At 40.2% G+C, this 17251-nt stretch overlaps 1 protein-coding gene across 1 annotated transcript in view; it reads right to left on the bottom strand.

The window, feature by feature from the left end:
• The window catches only part of CTH (cystathionine gamma-lyase), a 28698-nt gene extending 11447 nt beyond the window's left edge, over positions 1-17251 (bottom strand). Inside the window, exons 1-7 of the mRNA XM_070746153.1 lie at positions 16937-17251; positions 12292-12373; positions 11833-11928; positions 6714-6823; positions 5744-5875; positions 3139-3196; positions 707-784 (exon numbers count right to left, since the gene is read on the bottom strand). Of these exons, the coding sequence (XP_070602254.1) occupies positions 707-784; positions 3139-3196; positions 5744-5875; positions 6714-6823; positions 11833-11928; positions 12292-12373; positions 16937-17104 (724 nt within the window). The 5' untranslated portion in view covers positions 17105-17251. The remainder of the gene's footprint in view (positions 1-706; positions 785-3138; positions 3197-5743; positions 5876-6713; positions 6824-11832; positions 11929-12291; positions 12374-16936) is intronic.

Below are 17251 nucleotides of genomic sequence, written 5' to 3'. Positions count from 1 at the left end.
GTAAACATTTTATGGAACTGGCCAAGTGCTATTTAATGAATGTGTTTATTTATACATTCAAAACAAACCATATTGAGGTCTTCCAAATAGTTAAACTGATCTACTCAACAATTACCCAAAGCATGAATTCAAAATTTAGCCACCTACAATAGTACCACAGTGAGATAGGTGGCAAATAAATTTTACAAATAAATAATGTCTGCTCAAAGTAGATGCAATCTGTGGACTTGTGTTCTATTGATGAATATAACAGTAAACTCATAGGAGATAGAAAAATTTGACTTAAGAAAATACCGAGATGGAAGATTAAGTCACATACAATTTGCACTACTAGCCCAGATTTTTTTTAAGGGAAACTCTGAAACTGCTTTGAAATACAACACAAAATTGATAGGAAATGTCAGGTACACATCTGCAGAGTCACATCTATTTTGACTGGAAGAACTTTTTTGTCACTACAATACCAGTACTTACTTTTTAGATTACCTATAATTTAGATTTTCTTTATGATTGTTTTACTTTTCAACAAGTTGAACATCAAAGTGTTCAACAAAACACCAAATAAAACATATCCTTTCTGTATTGCGGATGAGTTGATTAAACAGGTAATGAATAAATTTTGTTAAAAGATTTTTAAATGGATGTCAAGCATAGCTATTTTACAAAATCTGCAAGCCACACTTTTGAGTTTGCTCTTCATACTCACAATATTGCAAGAATCTGAGTCTCTCGTGAAGCTCATTATTATTTAGGGAAACCAATCCCATTACAACATCGCTGTGTCCTGAAAATATAAGCAGGCAAGTGATCAGTCCTATTTATTTAAATAAAATACCTGAGCATGTTCAAATATCATACACGTGGGTTGATAATGAAGCAGTGAATATGTTTGCTCGTGACAACTGGTTTCTCCCACAAGTAGACTAATGAGCATCTGTGGCTATCCTAAATTGGAAGAAACAACCAAACACTGGACTGTGGTTTTATTTGTCTGGAAAACAACAGAGAGCAATGTCATCATTTGATTTTAGATTGCTTACGACCTTGTTCTCAGGTTTCTAACAAGTCACTATCTCAGAATTACAGGGTTCTCTCTATATATATACACACACATAAAACCCTGTAATTCTGAGATAGCAAAGTGGGAAAAACAACAGTCCAGTGAGCTGTTCATATTAGCTTAGGTTATGATACCACAGAGAAAAGAAGCAGAGTTCTGTTATTTTTTGTAATGTTTGCTTAATAATAAGCTTGGGTAAATATGACATGGAAACTAGGCCATTTTGCTGGTGCTTTTGCCTTTATTATTCAGTTACTCCTATGAAATTTTAAGCCATGCTAGACTTCTGCTTGTGGTATCATCTTTTAAAAGCTGATTAGAACTAAGACTTACACTTGATTGCAGCGGTTTTGGGAATGGAATGTCATGATTTTCTAAGATGTGGCATTTTTTTTGGGAAAAGTTGGTTATAGGAGGCACAGATAATGTTCAATGACAGCCCAGAATAGCAGAAAATAATTATATCAGTCCTGAATCAATAATATGGCTTTCAAGAATTTCTCTAATTTACAGGGCAAATATTAAAAATCCAAATACACTATATATATACATATCTCTCTCTATCTCTCTCTCTCTCTATCTCTCTCTCTCTCTCTCTCTCTCTCTCTATCTATCTATCTATCTATCTATCTATCTATCTATCTATCTATACCTATCTATACCTATCTATCTATCTATCTATCTATCTATCTATCTATCTATCTATCTATCTATCTATCTATACCTATCTATACCTATCTATACCTATCTATACCTATCTATCTATCTATCTATCTATCTATCTATCTATCTATCTATCTATCTATCTATCTATCGTATCTATGCAAATACAATACATATTCAGATATAACCTTACCTTGAGCTATTTTAGATATATTTAAATATATATTAAAGAAAATTAATGTAAGATACAAGCACTGACTATAAACAGTATATTAGGAAATGCATTATGTGTTTATGAATTACATTATGATGTATATAATTTCACTTTAATTTTTAAAATGAATACAGTGATCTCTCGGTTAGCGTGGGGGTTACGTTCCAAGACCTCCCGCGCTAACCGATTTCCGCGTTATACTGGATGCGGAAGTAAAAACCACCATCTGCGCATGTGCGCCATTTTTTTCATGGCCGCACATGCGCAGATGGTGGAGTTTGCGTGTGGGCGGCGGGGAAGACCAAGGGAAGATTCCTTCAGCCGCCCAACAGCTGATCTGCTCCGCAGCGCGGAGCCGAAGATGGGGTAAAGGCAAAGGGGAAACCCCATCTTCGGCTCCTCGCTGCTGCCGCGCTGCGGAGCGGATCAGGTGTTGGGCGGCTGAAGGAACCTTCCCTTGGTCTTCCCGCCGCCCAGGCAAAGGGGAAACTCCAAGATCGCTTGCCGCTTTGCAGCTTGGAGCCTTGCTTCGCCTCCTTCGCTGCAATAGGCAAGCGATCTTGAGAAAGAGAGAGAAAGGAGGGCGACTTGCCAGTCCACGCCCCCCTGGATGAACAGCCTCGCATGGCCCCAGCGCCGGGCTCCGCTGTTGCCTCCGCCCCCATTCGGCTCTGCAGCTGAGAGGCCTTCCCGGCAGAGCCCTCCCCAACAGCTCCCGCCGCCAGCGCAAAAAAGAAAAGAAAAAAAAATCCCCAAAAGAGGCAGGCACAAAGCGGGGGCACAAGGGGAGCTGCCCGGCAGAGGTTGCTTTTTTTCTTCTCGTGGGCAATTGGAGGGGGGGAGAGAGAAGGGAGGAAGAGAGTGTGAGAGAGGAAGAAAGAGAGAGAGAAATGATAGAAAAAAGGGGAGAAAAAAGAGAAATGAGAAAATGATTGAAGCATAGTGACAGGAAAGAAAGAGAAAGAGACAGAGAAGTGACTCTTGGTGATGACGTATGACGTCATCGGGTGGGAAAAACCGTGGTATAGCAAAAAAAACGCGGACTTATTTTTTAATTAATATTTTTTGAAAAACCATGTTGCAGCGTTTCGCGCTAATCGAGAACGCGCAAATCGAGGGATCACTGTATAATAAAGATCTAATGGGCATTAAAAACATTTGAACATATAAAATAAAATCAACATAAGAGGCTGCTACTTACCATTCATGTATTTGGTTGCTGAATACATACAAATGTCTGCTCCTAAAGACAAAGGACGCTACAACAGAACAAAATAAGAGATTCATTTCATTTTCTGTTCAGAAAATCAATAGCATTTGGCAATGAATACTTGAGGCATACTGCAAACAAGTTTCAAGCAATTCCTGCTATGCAGAGATTAGACTATTGAGAAAAAGGCCAATTTCACTGATACGTCATTGATGTGAATCTGAAAAGGTTTAAAGGGAAAGGAAATTTGAGCATCACTTATGAAAGAACAAGAGAAAGAAAGTGAAAACAGTTTGAATTCAGTTCGTCTCTTTTCCTATTTGGTGTATCAATGGTGTTCCACTATAGCTAGTGACTCTCTCAACCCAATTCAGCTCAGAGGGTGGTTGTTGTGGGGAAAATAGAAGAAGGAAAGAGTACTAGATATGTTCACTACCTTGAGTTATTTATGTAATAACAAAATAACGGGATTTTTAAAATCTAAACATTGTCTATATTCTCTGCTATCTCTTTGAATACTTGAATTGAAAATTGAATGAAAAATTGGAAAACAACAACAACCAGGCATGAGGTCTAGAGGTTAGATAAGCCTGTCAGTATGAGTTTGCCTTTCTTGTGTGTAGTTGGACTGGTCCTTAGCTGTCATTTATTTATTCTATTTATTCACTGTGTTCTGTTTTCATCATCATTTTTACTAATGTCCGGTGTAAAACAATTCAAGTATGATCCAAAAATAGCATTGTAACTATTTAATACACAGTGTACCTATATTAACAAGCCTGGATATGTCAAAGCCTTATGGCTAAGGCACAAAACGTAATAACTACAAAGATGATTTCAGGACATCTGTTATTTAACAACATTTCCAGGTAACATTGATCCGGGTGGCCAGGCAATCTTCCCATTAAAAGGCGGATTAGTTGAGAACACAACCGCACCCAGAATGTGTTCCAGGATTTCAACACCAAAAGTGCAAGGGTGTTGCCTAAATGCTGCATGAATTCCTTTATATTTGTCATTCATGGCTGTAAAAGGGGATGGCACTAAACCATGGTTTGGAAAATGCCCTCCAGTAATGGATAAAGGATAACTTAAATAAATTTCACGCAGGCTGTGGTTCCTTTGCATTGCTGAGGTGATGATCTAACCATGGGTTTCTGCTAAGTTATGCTGACATTCAATATCTTCTAACCTTTGCTTATGGCTTTAATCATGGCTTTACTGTATTCCATATTTAGACAGAAGTCAGGGAACCTACCAAGGTGATTCAATTTCTTGTGTATTGTTAGGTATTATCTAGATTTAAAGATATTGCATAGGAGAGAGAGGGGAGGAAGGGAGAGAGACAGAGAGAGACAGAGATGATAGACAGACATACAGACAGAGTCATTCTAAAATAGTAAGACATGATTAATTCAGTACAATGGAAATTCTTCTACCCAGAGAATATGGCTTTTGGAAAGCATGATTGCATTGATCACATTATTGGAATGTTATGTCAGAGTATCTATATTCTATTTTTCTGGTTTAATCCTATGCGTACAGCCTAGAACTGCAAATAATGAGATGGGAGTCTATATAAATTGATATAACAAATAAATATATTTCATCCTCTTCTCCACTCTGCAGCAGTTTGTCTTAGTGGAATTATTTCCCTCTATTACGTTAGCTAATATGTTAGGAATGTTTAACTGTGGAATGGTTAGATTATAGACTCACCGCATTGCTGTGATTCTATAGAATTAAAATTATCCCACTTGATCCCTTATTTTGTAAAAGCTGTCTCAATGTAGACCTGTTATTACCAGTCATAACAACACTTCCTGTTTCCCAGTAAAACATTAAATTAAAACAACTGCACTTTCATATTTCAATCCTTTATTTGTTGATCCTCATCCCAGTCACTGTATCTTAATTCAGAAATAAAAACCAGCAATGTATGTCTATTGGAATTGACTGAGTAAAGTGTATTTAAAGTTATAGCTTCAATCTGTAAAAGAGAATCAAGTATTAATGGGATTCCTAATGTTTCTATTGAAAGAAACTCCAATATCTGCCCCCCACAAATGCTTTTCATAAGAGCCCTTTGTGCTATCTTCTACCATGTGAGGTGAAACATGTGACCATAGTTGGTAGTGAAGTGTCATGCCTTCCCCAAAAATATTGGTTGAGGCCTACAGCACAATCCTTTTAATGCCAATCAAGAGTCATTTTCACATCCAAATATGTTTAAAATGATTCTTGGGGCTACTAGAACATCATCCTCGCTTATTATGGGTTTACATTCCTTAATTGTTTGCACCAATTAGAATGGTGATAGCATTCTAATTGTGTAATTATTATGATGGTTTTATTGTATATGATGTAGAACGGTTAAGGTTTAGAAGCCTACCAGTCAATACATTTTGAGTATCCAATTTCAGATCCTATTTCTGCCATTTTGCATTGTGTACCAAGTGGTTGTATCGTTATTATTTTTCCCTTGCTAAAAAAAAGAATCGTAGAGTCATAAAGACAAAAGAATGCAAAGCATTTAATAGATGCGATGTGCTACACTAATAAAAGCAGCTAAAGCAAACTAATAAAATTGACTTACCTGGAAATATGCAGACATAAAAGTATTGTCTACTACTAAAATAACTCCTTTGTGTTTATGAACAATGTTTGCACATCCTTGAATGTCAACAACTTTCAGCATTGGATTGGTTGGAGTTTCAATCCATACAAGCTGTTAATTTGAGAAGAGAATAATATTAAATATATATTATTGGAATGTATCCACTTTAAAAAATACTGTTGTTTTTCATTAATACTTCTGTAGGAGATTAAACACTACAAGATTATGTTGATAACATTTTTTCCACACATAAGACCCCTTATTTTGTTACTACTTTCCTAAGCTGTATAGGAAAGTGAAGGAAATTCATTATTAAATATTGGTCGGCCCAAGTCATTCCATGGAAATATATTTAGAAACTTTTAAATATTTCAAATCTGTCTATAATTATCATGAAACAGAATTGAATTGTATAGGACTCACTTTAAAAAAGCAATTTGGGAAGAAATGGCTCAGTTCGTTTCGAATCAAAGTAGTCTGCAATCTTTGCCAACTGATTAGATAAGGACTTTCTGTCTTTCTCTTCATTCCTTCTTTTTTTTATAGGTGCACTGTAGGCATAAGTAAGTGCAGGCATGCAGACTATGTTCTAATAAAGGTAGGAAAAAATGGTTCTTGCTGCTGGCTTGTTATATGTGGTTTCCACAAGTGTGTACTGTACTCTGATATTGCATAAAAGATCCTATGTATTTTGTAACACCACACAATTTTATTTTTAAATCTTTCAAATAGTTACCTCCAATTATCTGTACATCCCATGATAATATCTATATGTCGGTTCTACTGCATGCGGCATGGAAGGAAGCAAACTGGCAGCAAGGTAAGTTAGAACCCACCCGATATAGATGTCTTTCAAGTTTAGCAAAAAAGGCAACACAACCCAATGTCGTATATATTGTAGGAAATTCTAGTCTGCCATACAGTCATGCTGGGAATGTTATTTTATTACCTTGGTCTCTGGTGTAATTGCAGCCTCAAGGCATTCCAGTTTGCTGCAGTCAACAAAAACAGCCTTTAGACCCATATCTGTTGCAATTCTTCGAAAATATCTATTTGTACCTAAGATGGAAAGAAAAGACTTGTCTTCATTATTGCCATTAGGCAAATGTGCTACTAAATTTTCTATATTTTTATTTTATTTATTTTCATTTATTAGATTTGTATGCCGCCCCTCTACGTAGACTCGTAGACTATATATTTCACTCTTTCGGGAAGGATGACTTCTTCAGTACTATCAGCACTTCATCTACTACTCATATTAAACAAATGTTGATGATCTTATTTAAAATGGCTGGCCATTTGAAGAAGAATAATTATATTAATATCTTATTAACATATTTCTACCCTGCCTTTTAAAAAAAAGTTTCACGAGCTATCCTGTTGCTCCATGCAGGAACTCTGCAGATTGCAACACAGAAGAAAAGGTCTTCTTGCGGCAGAGATAAAAATACAGAGTTAGTAAAATATCCCCTGTAAAAGATCGTGGATTCAACCTCTGGCATCTCTATTTAACAAAGAATTCAGGAAAATATGCAAGGAAAGCTTTCCTGAGATCCTGGAAGGTGGATGATACTTGGTGAAGCCAATACCAGACTACAATAGATTTTGAATTATCTCCTGTAGAAGGATTATGTTTTTCTTCTGTAATGGGCATGTCTCTAACATCCAAAATATTGGCAATACAGTGGTACCTCATGATACGAACCCCTCATCATACGAAATTTTCGAGATACGAACCCAGGGTTCGGAATTTTTTTGCCTCTTCTTACGAACTTTTTTCACCTTACGAACCTGCTGCCGGCCGCTGGGATGCCCCACTTCCAGACTTGAGTCCCTCCCGTTTTTTCCCACCCTGTCCTGCACCTTTCTCCCCTCTTGAGGGAATCGAAATGTTTGGCCACAGCCCTAACAGAAAGCTTTGGGGGTCATAAAGTTAGGATCATAATCTGCATATGTGTGTGTGTGCATAGAAAAAAACCTCTTGGACTACTGAAACTTCTGTAAACAACTTTACAGTTGCTGGGATCCTTTCATCAACTTGACTGTGCTCCAAAACAGAGTATCAAATGCTCTAGTCTGCATGCCATGATGTCACCAAGCATTCCCAGAAAAAATATTTTCACAGCTACAAGTCTATTTATGCTTTCTGGGAAAAAGATCCCAATGCACTCTAGAGAGCATACAGTATATTAGTTGACCTATATATGTTTACCTCCCAATAAGGTTAACTGAAAAAACCTAGGAAAAGTGGAGGGAAGCAACAAATAACACAATAAAACTTCAATCATTTTACATAGTATATTAAGGAGGCAAGCTCTTCCGGATGGATTCTGCCTTTTAAAAAATCCTAATCCCCTTCATTACACACAACATGTGTTGAAAATACCTTATTACGTTGAGTTCCACAAGGAATTAAAGGGGAGAAAAACCACAATTCTGATGTGGATTCATAGTTTGCTATTTCACTGTATATCAGTTTTGGGTTGTTAATTGTTTTTCCACCAGTTCGTGCGCGACGCTTTGGCACATGCGCAGAAGCATCACAGGTGAGTGGGCGGAGCCTCCCACTACTGGTTATAAGAACCTGTCCTAACGGGGAGCAACCCACCGCTGCTGTATATAAAGGGGTGGGCAGAAGGCAGGACGGGGTGGAACGCAGTTCCACCGGCGGAAATGAAGCTGCATGCGCAGCTCTAGCTGACCAGCGGCGGTCACTTTCTAGATTACTGGTCTCTGCTTAGCTCTCCTTTTTTTCCCCTGCTGCTACTGCTGCTGCATCTGTGTTCTTCGCTTTTCCCCCCTTTCCTCCTTCCTGGCCTCGGATGAGCTTACCTCTCTCCTGCTGGGCTCCCCTCCAGCCTCACGCGACCATCTCCTGAGACCAGGATGGAGGAAAGAGGAAAAAAGCAAGGAGTGTGCAGCAGCAACAGCAGGGGAAAAAAGGAGAGCTGAGCTGAGCTGAACCGAGCCGTGCCAAAGCGGTCTAGGCTACAGTTTTTTCCCCCTTGCGAAGCCCTCACTCCACCCGCAGTTGAGATGAAAAGGAATTGTGCGGCAATAACAGCCTTGTAACTCTCCCTCGGCTTTCCGATATTTTTAAATCCCCCCCTCCCATCCTCCTCTTCTCCTCGGAAAGCGGCAGAGAGACCAGCACCAGCAGGAGTTGCAGTGGTCCTTTTCCTCCCCCATCTTTTCTCAACAGCTGATCGGCACCTATTCACCTAGCTACCCAGCCTGAGGCGGGGGGGGGGGGGACCCAGGAAGGAGAGCATGGAAAACGCAAAGCAAATTGTCACCCCAGCGAGCAACACTGGTGTGGTTGTTAGTCAAGGAGTTAACAATTCACTTGAACAATGATCATTCAAGCCACTCCCACTTGGTCACAGTGCCGGCAAGCCACTCCTATCCAGTCACATGACCATCAAGCCACACCCACAAAATAAGCCACACCCACAGTGTGGCAGTAAAAATTTTGGCTGCCCATGACTGTGTATATATTTTTGAGCACTTTAAAAAACAGATTATTAGTATCTTTATCTGATTATTAAAAAAAAGGAAGCAAAGTTTAACTGGGAGCATTGCTCCAACATATCACTTGCTTTTGAGGAAACATGTTTTCCTTCTCTTATTGCTATGTGAGACGCTCTGTCGCGGGCATACATTACATGGCTAACCCTGTGAAGTAAGTGGATACCCTATTTTGTTTATGACTAAAGTCAGATTGGCTGCTGTCCTAGAAATTCTACGCCTAAGTAGCAGAAAGGTCAGCAGTTCAGAGATCCCCATTAAAAAGAAGTGACCTACATCTTCTGCCAATACAAAAGTAGGTCTGCAATACCTGCCTATGACGTACCAGATATTTATCTTCCAAGAGCAAATATAAAGCTTCAGAATAAAATTGCATTTCCTAATTCACCCCTTGCCTGCAGTTAAAAATTGCTTAGAAATTCTTCTAATTTTCAGAGAAAAAAATTGCAGAAAAATTGAGTTTGATCATTTATAAAACCCAGTGTAAATAATGGTGTTGGTTGTCAGCAATACTTGTCTTTAAACACCTAGTGGGACACAGAAGAGCAACCTTTAGAAACAGCACTGAGCAGCCAAAGTGCTCCCCATTTGTAACAGTCAGAAACCAATGACGAATAGTAAGACTCTCTCATTTTCCAGGCTGCTGGATCTTCCCCCATCCTTCCCCCAGCTCTGGAGTACAGCACTGCTCCATATTTCTTCCCTTCTTTTGTCATCTGACCCTAAACCGTTTCCAAGCTCAGCCTTCTCAAAGCCTCATATGCTCCTGAAGAGTATGTGTGACTCAGCGGTGGGCTACTAGCTGGAACACTAACTTGGGTTCGCCGCGGCGGCTTGTAAGTGTTTGCGGGGCCAGCGTGATTTTGCTTCTGCACCTGTGGAGTTAGCAAAGTCACACACGGTGCTGCAGGTGCCTATGTTTTGGCAGGGTTTTTTGCTTCTGCACATGCCGAAACAGAGGCGCACCTACGGCTCCGTGCGCGATTTTGCTACCTCCACAGGTGTAGAAGCAAAATTGCGCTGGTCGCCCAAGCACTCATGAGCCACGGTAGCGAGCCCAATTTAGCGTTCCAGCTAGTAGCCCACCACTGGTGTGACTCTAATTGTAGTCTTAAAAGTAGATTTCTCACACCTAGATTAGTCGGAAGAAAAGTTGCAGATCATCACTATTGGATTCAACAGCATGTAAATATATTGCCATAAATGCTTTCAGTAATTCCCCCTCCCTAAAAAACTGTACACTTAACAACAGCAACATTTTCAAAATGTTATGAAGCAGCAATGCCAAAAATGATTATACTCTTGATTCATGGGCTTTTCCCTTCATTACACACTGTGGAGATTTTTTCGGTAATTTAACCAAACCAACAAAGAATGGTTTCTACCTGTCATCCAAACCAGCTTCCCTCTTAATTTGGAGACAAGCACAAACCATATTTTTCCAGTCTAGAGAAGGATTAGAAGAGAAAGTAAATCAAATACAGGACTTCTTACTGTAAATTCCCAGTAAAATTTAAGTCAGGTTAGGTTATACTGCAGCTTATAAGACATATGAGCAACATAGAAAGAGATAAATAGTGCATATATTAATTTGGTGAAACTGCAGGACCATCTAGTGATATCTATAACTGACTGGGAAAAGCCTTCTGTCTAAAACAGCTTTCCCCAACCTTTCCAGGTTGATAGCTTGGAAAGGTGGAGAAGAAGGGATGATGGTTTTGTGAGAGGGTTAGGATTGCGCACAGCTTCATTTTTGTGAGTGGCGGGTGCATGCCGCTCACGTGAGTGGGGCTGCATGTGTCAGCTGCTTGTGCAAGTAAGGTTGCATGCACCAGGGCCCGCCACTCATACACATGAAGCTGTGCATGCATATGCGGTCACCCGCCACTGGTGTGGCCCAGTTCTGAAATGGCCGCGGCCAAGTAGTGGGCTGTGGCCTAGGGCAGTGATGGCGAACCTATGGCACAGGTGCCATAGGTGGCATGCAGAGCCATATCTGCTGGCACGTGAGCCGTTGCCCTAGTTCAGCTCCAATGTGCATGTGTGTGCTGGCCAGCTGATGGGGGAGGGCATTTTTACTGTTCCCTGGCTCCAGGGAAGCCTTTGGAGCCTGGGGAGGGTGAAACACAAACCTACTGGGCCCACCAGAAGTTGGGAAACAGTCCGTTTCCAGGCTCCAGACGGCCTCCGTTGGGTGGGTGAAGCTGTTTTCGCCCTCCCCAGGCATTAAATTATGGGTGTGGGCACTCACGTATGCATGATAGCGTGCATGCACACTCTTGGCACACGAGGGAAAAAAGGTTCACCATCACTGACCTCAGGATTGGAGACCCCTGGTCTAAAATATATTGCATCTGAAGTGGTAAAAACATATCCATTGCTGATATTTGAACTATTGAGGCTGTTCTTCATGACACTGTTCTTCATAATGCAGTCACCATTATGTCAGACTTAAGTAAATTTGTTTAAATCACTTTGGTGCACCAAGCGAAGAGTTACCATCCAAAAACATTTTAAACACATGCTGCCATACTTCTTACCCCCATAGACATCATCTGTACAAATAACAGTATCTCCTGCCTTCAGTAGGTGTGCAATGTTCACAGTTGCTGCTAATCCAGAAGCATATGCTAAACCTAAAATAAAAAGAGAAGCAAATGAAATGTGTATTAATTATTTTTTTTAAATTTCAATATATTTAAACATTACAGCAAATAGATACTATCACCTGTGATTTTGAATGCCTATTTGTTGGATAAGAATGTAGAAGCTTTGTCCCATAAATTGACTCAAAATATTTAAGTACAACCAAATATTTTATCCATTGTATTATGTCTGGAGACATGGATTTAATACAGATTGTCAATATCTCAGAACAAGGTATCATTTAGCAAAACAGATAAAATGAAATGATGCTCCGACATAATGTCAGAGACAATTATATCTAGATTTCAAATTCCAATAGGTCAATATTTGTATTAGAAATATCAATAACTCACAGTATTTGCCACCATCTAGTGCTGCCACAGCCTTTTCCAAGCAGTCACGGGTAGGATTGCCACAGCGGCTATATTCAAAGCCCTAAGAAAAAGAGGACATAGAATGCCAAATTTCTTTTACCAGACATTAGTGCAATTTGCATGACGTTTATAAAAGTTTACTGAATTTTCCATGCACCGGTTTATTTAAGACTCCAATCACGTTTTTTTAAAATTATTATTATTATTTAGATTTGTATGCCGCCCCTCTCCAAAGACTCGGGGCGGCTCACAACAAGATAGAACAAATCATAAATAATCCAAATAACATTAAAATATTTAAAGATTTAAAAGAACCCCATATTGTTTTGAGAACTAAACATATTTTACTACAAATGAATCCACAATTGATCTGAGTTAGAGATTGATGGGTGAATAGCCTTCTTTAAAGATTCAATATTAGGTTATCAAATGTAAAGAATATGTTACCCTTACTTTGGCGTCTGCATCATACTAAGCCAGGGGTGTTACTTTATTTCATTGAGGGTGCATCGAGGTTATGTTAGACCTCTGGGGAGGTGGGGGGTTGTCGGATGGACGTGGCCAGTTCAACATCACTCATGTCAGAGGTGCCTGTAGTGGCCTGAGCGTTCTGCCAGCATAAATGGAGTTGTGGCCCATTTTCACTGGCAGAGGCACCGTGGTCCAGTCCTTCGCTGTTTCCAATGCAGCCTCCTGGGCCAGATCTAAGGCACCCAGTGGACTGGATCCGGGCCATGGGCCTTGAGTTTGATACCCCTGTACTAAGCCATTGCTTGTTTTTAACAGAGCTTACTGACTAAGCCACAGTGGTCCACACATCATACAAGAAGGGTATAATTAGTTTGGAACTTGTTTTATGGATTGTTATGAACCATCCAGAGTCATTGTATGAGATAGACAGTCATGTAAGTCTTGTAAGTAAATAAATAAGTTGAAGGGATGTCTTAAATACACAAATGCTTTTCCTCATGTCTTCTATCTAAAAAAACAATAACAATAAAATTCTCATGAACTTCATGAATGTTAGTCTACTGTACTTTGCAAGATAATGTTAAGTAAGTGGGCTAGAACTGCACTTTCAGCCAAAATGAACAAAGACACTTCTTGTACTTTTCTAACAAAAACAAAAACTGCATAGTTGCTCTTTGTATCTACTTTTTGTTGTTTCCTACATTACAGCTTATATAAATATGATTTATTATATAAATTATCTCTGCAATCATTCTTGCATCAGAATTGTTTATTTGCAAGCCTCAAAACATTTTCTGTAAAACTGTAATAATGTAATTTGTTGCAAATTAGCCGGGAGGTAATAAGGTATTACTGCACATAAATATGCAGATATGTCATGGAAAGTTTCTTTATTAGCTTTAACAGCATCTTTCTAGATAAACATTCATAGATTAACTAGTTATGTATTAAATGTCTTCTTGGATATTAAGCATATCTTAAATTGCTGAAAAACCAAGAAAAAGTGGTTTGGGCATGTAAAAGCTTTACAATAATTGCCATGCTACATTTATCCAACATGATATTTTGGGCTTGTGATTAACTAAAACAGTATTTTGGATGATTGCCACTTACTTACGTAATGTTCATGTTGTAGTGAATAATATAGAGAGAATAGCAAGGCAAGTTTGTTTTGCCTTGCCCTTAAGCATTTTATGAGTTAAAATGAGTGAGCATTTCTTTCAAATTACTCAGAACTATACTAAGATTCCAAAAATTCAACACAGCTTAAATTTTTTAACTGGACAAATGCAAGTACAGTGGTATCTCTACTTCAGAACTTCATTCGTTCCATGACCAGGTTCTTGAGTAGAAAGGTTTGTAAGTAGAAGCAATTTTTCCTCATAGGAATCAATGTAAAAGCAAATAATGCGTGCAAACCCATTAGGAAAGAAATAAAAGTTCAGAATTTGGGTGGGAGGAGGAGGAGGAAGAAAAGGAGGAGGAGCATGCGCCTTCCATACACCCGGTGCGAGGCTTCCCCCTACCCCCACTGTGCCAGAGAGAGAAACCCAAGGAGAATGGCAGGAAACTGGCTGGGCCTTCATACCGCTCTCAAATTTCCTGGGAAATTTTTCCAGGCTCAGGTTCTTAAGTAGAGGCAAAAAAATCTTGAACACCAGGTTCTTATCTAGAAAAGTTCTTAAGTAGAGGTGTCGTTAAGTAGAGGTACCACTGTATCATTATATAGTGAGTTGGAATTTTCACAATGGTTTTTATAACATGGAACTGGGAATGAACTTTAAAAAAACCACATTATTTAAAATGTTTAAAACAAGCCATCTTGGACACCAAGGACAATCCGAAGAAAAATTTATTTTTACCAAGCAAACAAACAGGGAATAAGTCTAGATACCACCAGCAAGATCTGAGGTTCCCCCCGCTCCCATGGTTTCATTAAATATATTGCTGATCCATATGAGACAGAGAAGAATTTCACAAGAGAAACCTAAACCCCAGCAGATACAAATGTAAAATATATGGCTTCTTGAAGAGCTGGTTCCCAATCAGATCTTAAAGGTCATAGTAACTCCTTTAAACTCTCCACAGAAATGAATAGTAGCTGTTACATAAGAGTTACATGCTCCTATAATTGGACTTGGTCAGACGCCAGTAGTCTGCAGTAGTCAGGTTCAGCTGAATGCATCTGAAAAGCAGAGCAGGATTTGAAATGGGATATAATTCAAGCATGTGTTACAGTGGGCAGTTCTAAGATCTCCAAGAATGAGTGCACTTAGCATGCCAGACTTAGCTGCGCAAATATATCAGCTGCAAATCCAAGTAGGCATTGGGATTTTAGCCCCAATAAAATACCTGCTTTGAGTCTAACTTATTTCTCTAGTAGGTTTTTTTTTTTGGAAAGCATGCAGGAGTTGGGAGAATAATAGGATACGTCTTAGTTAGCAAAGATCTGAAAAAATTGCCATATGGATAAGCAGTGTCAATTCCAAAAAAGGAAAATAATCCACAAACTACACCAAGTGGTTTTATTTTGAAACAAATCCCACTTGTGCAATTGAGACACATCCTCTCTCTTTGTGGCTTGGCAAAATTAACCTCTTACTCTCTGGTTTCCATACTGGATCTCAATTTAGTCTTTTCTTCAAACATGTACATCAGTCAAATGCCAGGAGGCATTTCATTCCTAGAGAGTTCTAGAACTGGAAGAGGCCATATGAAACAAAAATTCAGAGATGGCTACTGAATCCTATCCAGTTTTCTGTGTAAGAAGTCCCATTAAAAACTATTCCTGTTTTCAGGATGCTCTTTCCAACACAGAATCAGAATCTGGTGGCCTGTACCTTTGAATTGATTCATGGTATCTATGTCCTCGACTCTAGAAATATTGTTTTTCAAAGTGAGGCTCCAGTATCGGAGAAGAAAACAGACTGCTCATTTTTATCAGGAAGAGTAACTGATAAAAGTCAGGAAGAATAACTGATAGTCAGTTGACGGGTCCAACTCGACTAAGCAGTGTCAGTTGGCGGGGCTGTGGGGGCAGGGCCTTCTCTGTGGCGGCCCTGGCTCTTTGGAACCAACTACCCCCCCCCCCCTGAGGTTTGTGCTGTCCGTACCCTACTGGCTTTCGGAAAAGCCTTGAAAACCTGGGGACCGTGAGTAACAGAAACCTCAGGCCTGGGGGCTGTGAGTAATAGAAACCTCAGGCCTGGGGGCCGTAAGTAACTGATACTTCTCGTTATTCCAGCCTCAATTAAGATATGAATTGGGCTGTATGATATTGTGTGACTGCAAGAATGAGATTTTTTATGGGTCTATATTATTGTTGCTATTAATTGTTTATATTGTTTTATTATTCTTGTTATAAGCTGCCCAGAGTCCCTCCGGAATGGGCGGCACAGAAGTTAAATCAGTGTTTCCCAACCTTGGCAACTTGAAGATATTGGGGAGTTGAAGTCCAAATATCTTCAAGTTGCCATGGTTGGGAAACACTGAGATAGATAGATAGATAGGTAGGTAGGAAGGATATACAATGAAACTAAAAACTAAAAGGACCAGCTGAAAGCAAACACCTAAAAAGGCTATTGCACTCTCTCCTTCATTCTCTCTCTCTCTCTCTCACACACACACACTTTACACTACACCATCATCTTTCTTTCCCCTCCAATTCTTAGTCGTTGCGTAATTTTTTAAAAAATGGGCATTTGAAATGAGCCAGAATATAAGAGGCTCAAGCATATGTTCCTCCTTCCCTCGTTTTTTTTTTTTTAAACCACTGCCCCCTTCTGAGGAAGGTCGCAGGAACCAAAAATACAGCTTTAGGAAACCAATATCAAGAGATCCGGACGGCGGCTACTCTGGGAGCACATACTGTACAAGGGCGCAATTCCCCTCAGAAGAACAGATGCAGGCGCTTGAGGCAGGAGTTGGTGGGGAGGGGGGAGGGAGGAAACACCTCATGATTTGTAATCCATAGAAGGAGTCTTGGCTGGCTTCCAAGATGTCGCAAGTTGCCACAGGCGGCCAAAAGGGAGAGAAACCCGGCCCTCGCCCCACCCCACACAAAACCACCCCACATACACACACACATATCCGAGCATAGCCGGTTCAGCTTCTCTCCCCCCCCCCAAACCGTCAGCCCTCCATCCTCACTCACGCTGTGCTGCCCGGGCGCCCGCTGCTTGAAGGTGGTGGCGAGGGAAATCGGGGGCACCACGGCCAGCGAGCTCCATTGTTCGGGTTCCTGCCCCACGTGGATCGCCTGCGTGGCGAAGTGCTTGAAAGGCGGCAGGAAACCGGTGCGGCTCTCCTTCGCGCCTTCCATGCTTGCCCGTGACAGGTGCTCCCCCGGCCAAGAGATCGCGAAAACGGCAGCGGCAGGAAAGGATCGCGGATGAGGGAAGCGAGCGATCCGGGACTTGGCTGGCGCAATATCGCGGCGAGTTGCTCCTTTTGCCGGCTCCCTCCGGCT

This window comes from Erythrolamprus reginae, chromosome 3, assembly GCF_031021105.1.
Source record: "Erythrolamprus reginae isolate rEryReg1 chromosome 3, rEryReg1.hap1, whole genome shotgun sequence".
Lineage (NCBI taxonomy): Eukaryota > Metazoa > Chordata > Lepidosauria > Squamata > Dipsadidae > Erythrolamprus > Erythrolamprus reginae.
This window is presented reverse-complemented; position numbering and strand designations above follow the sequence as displayed.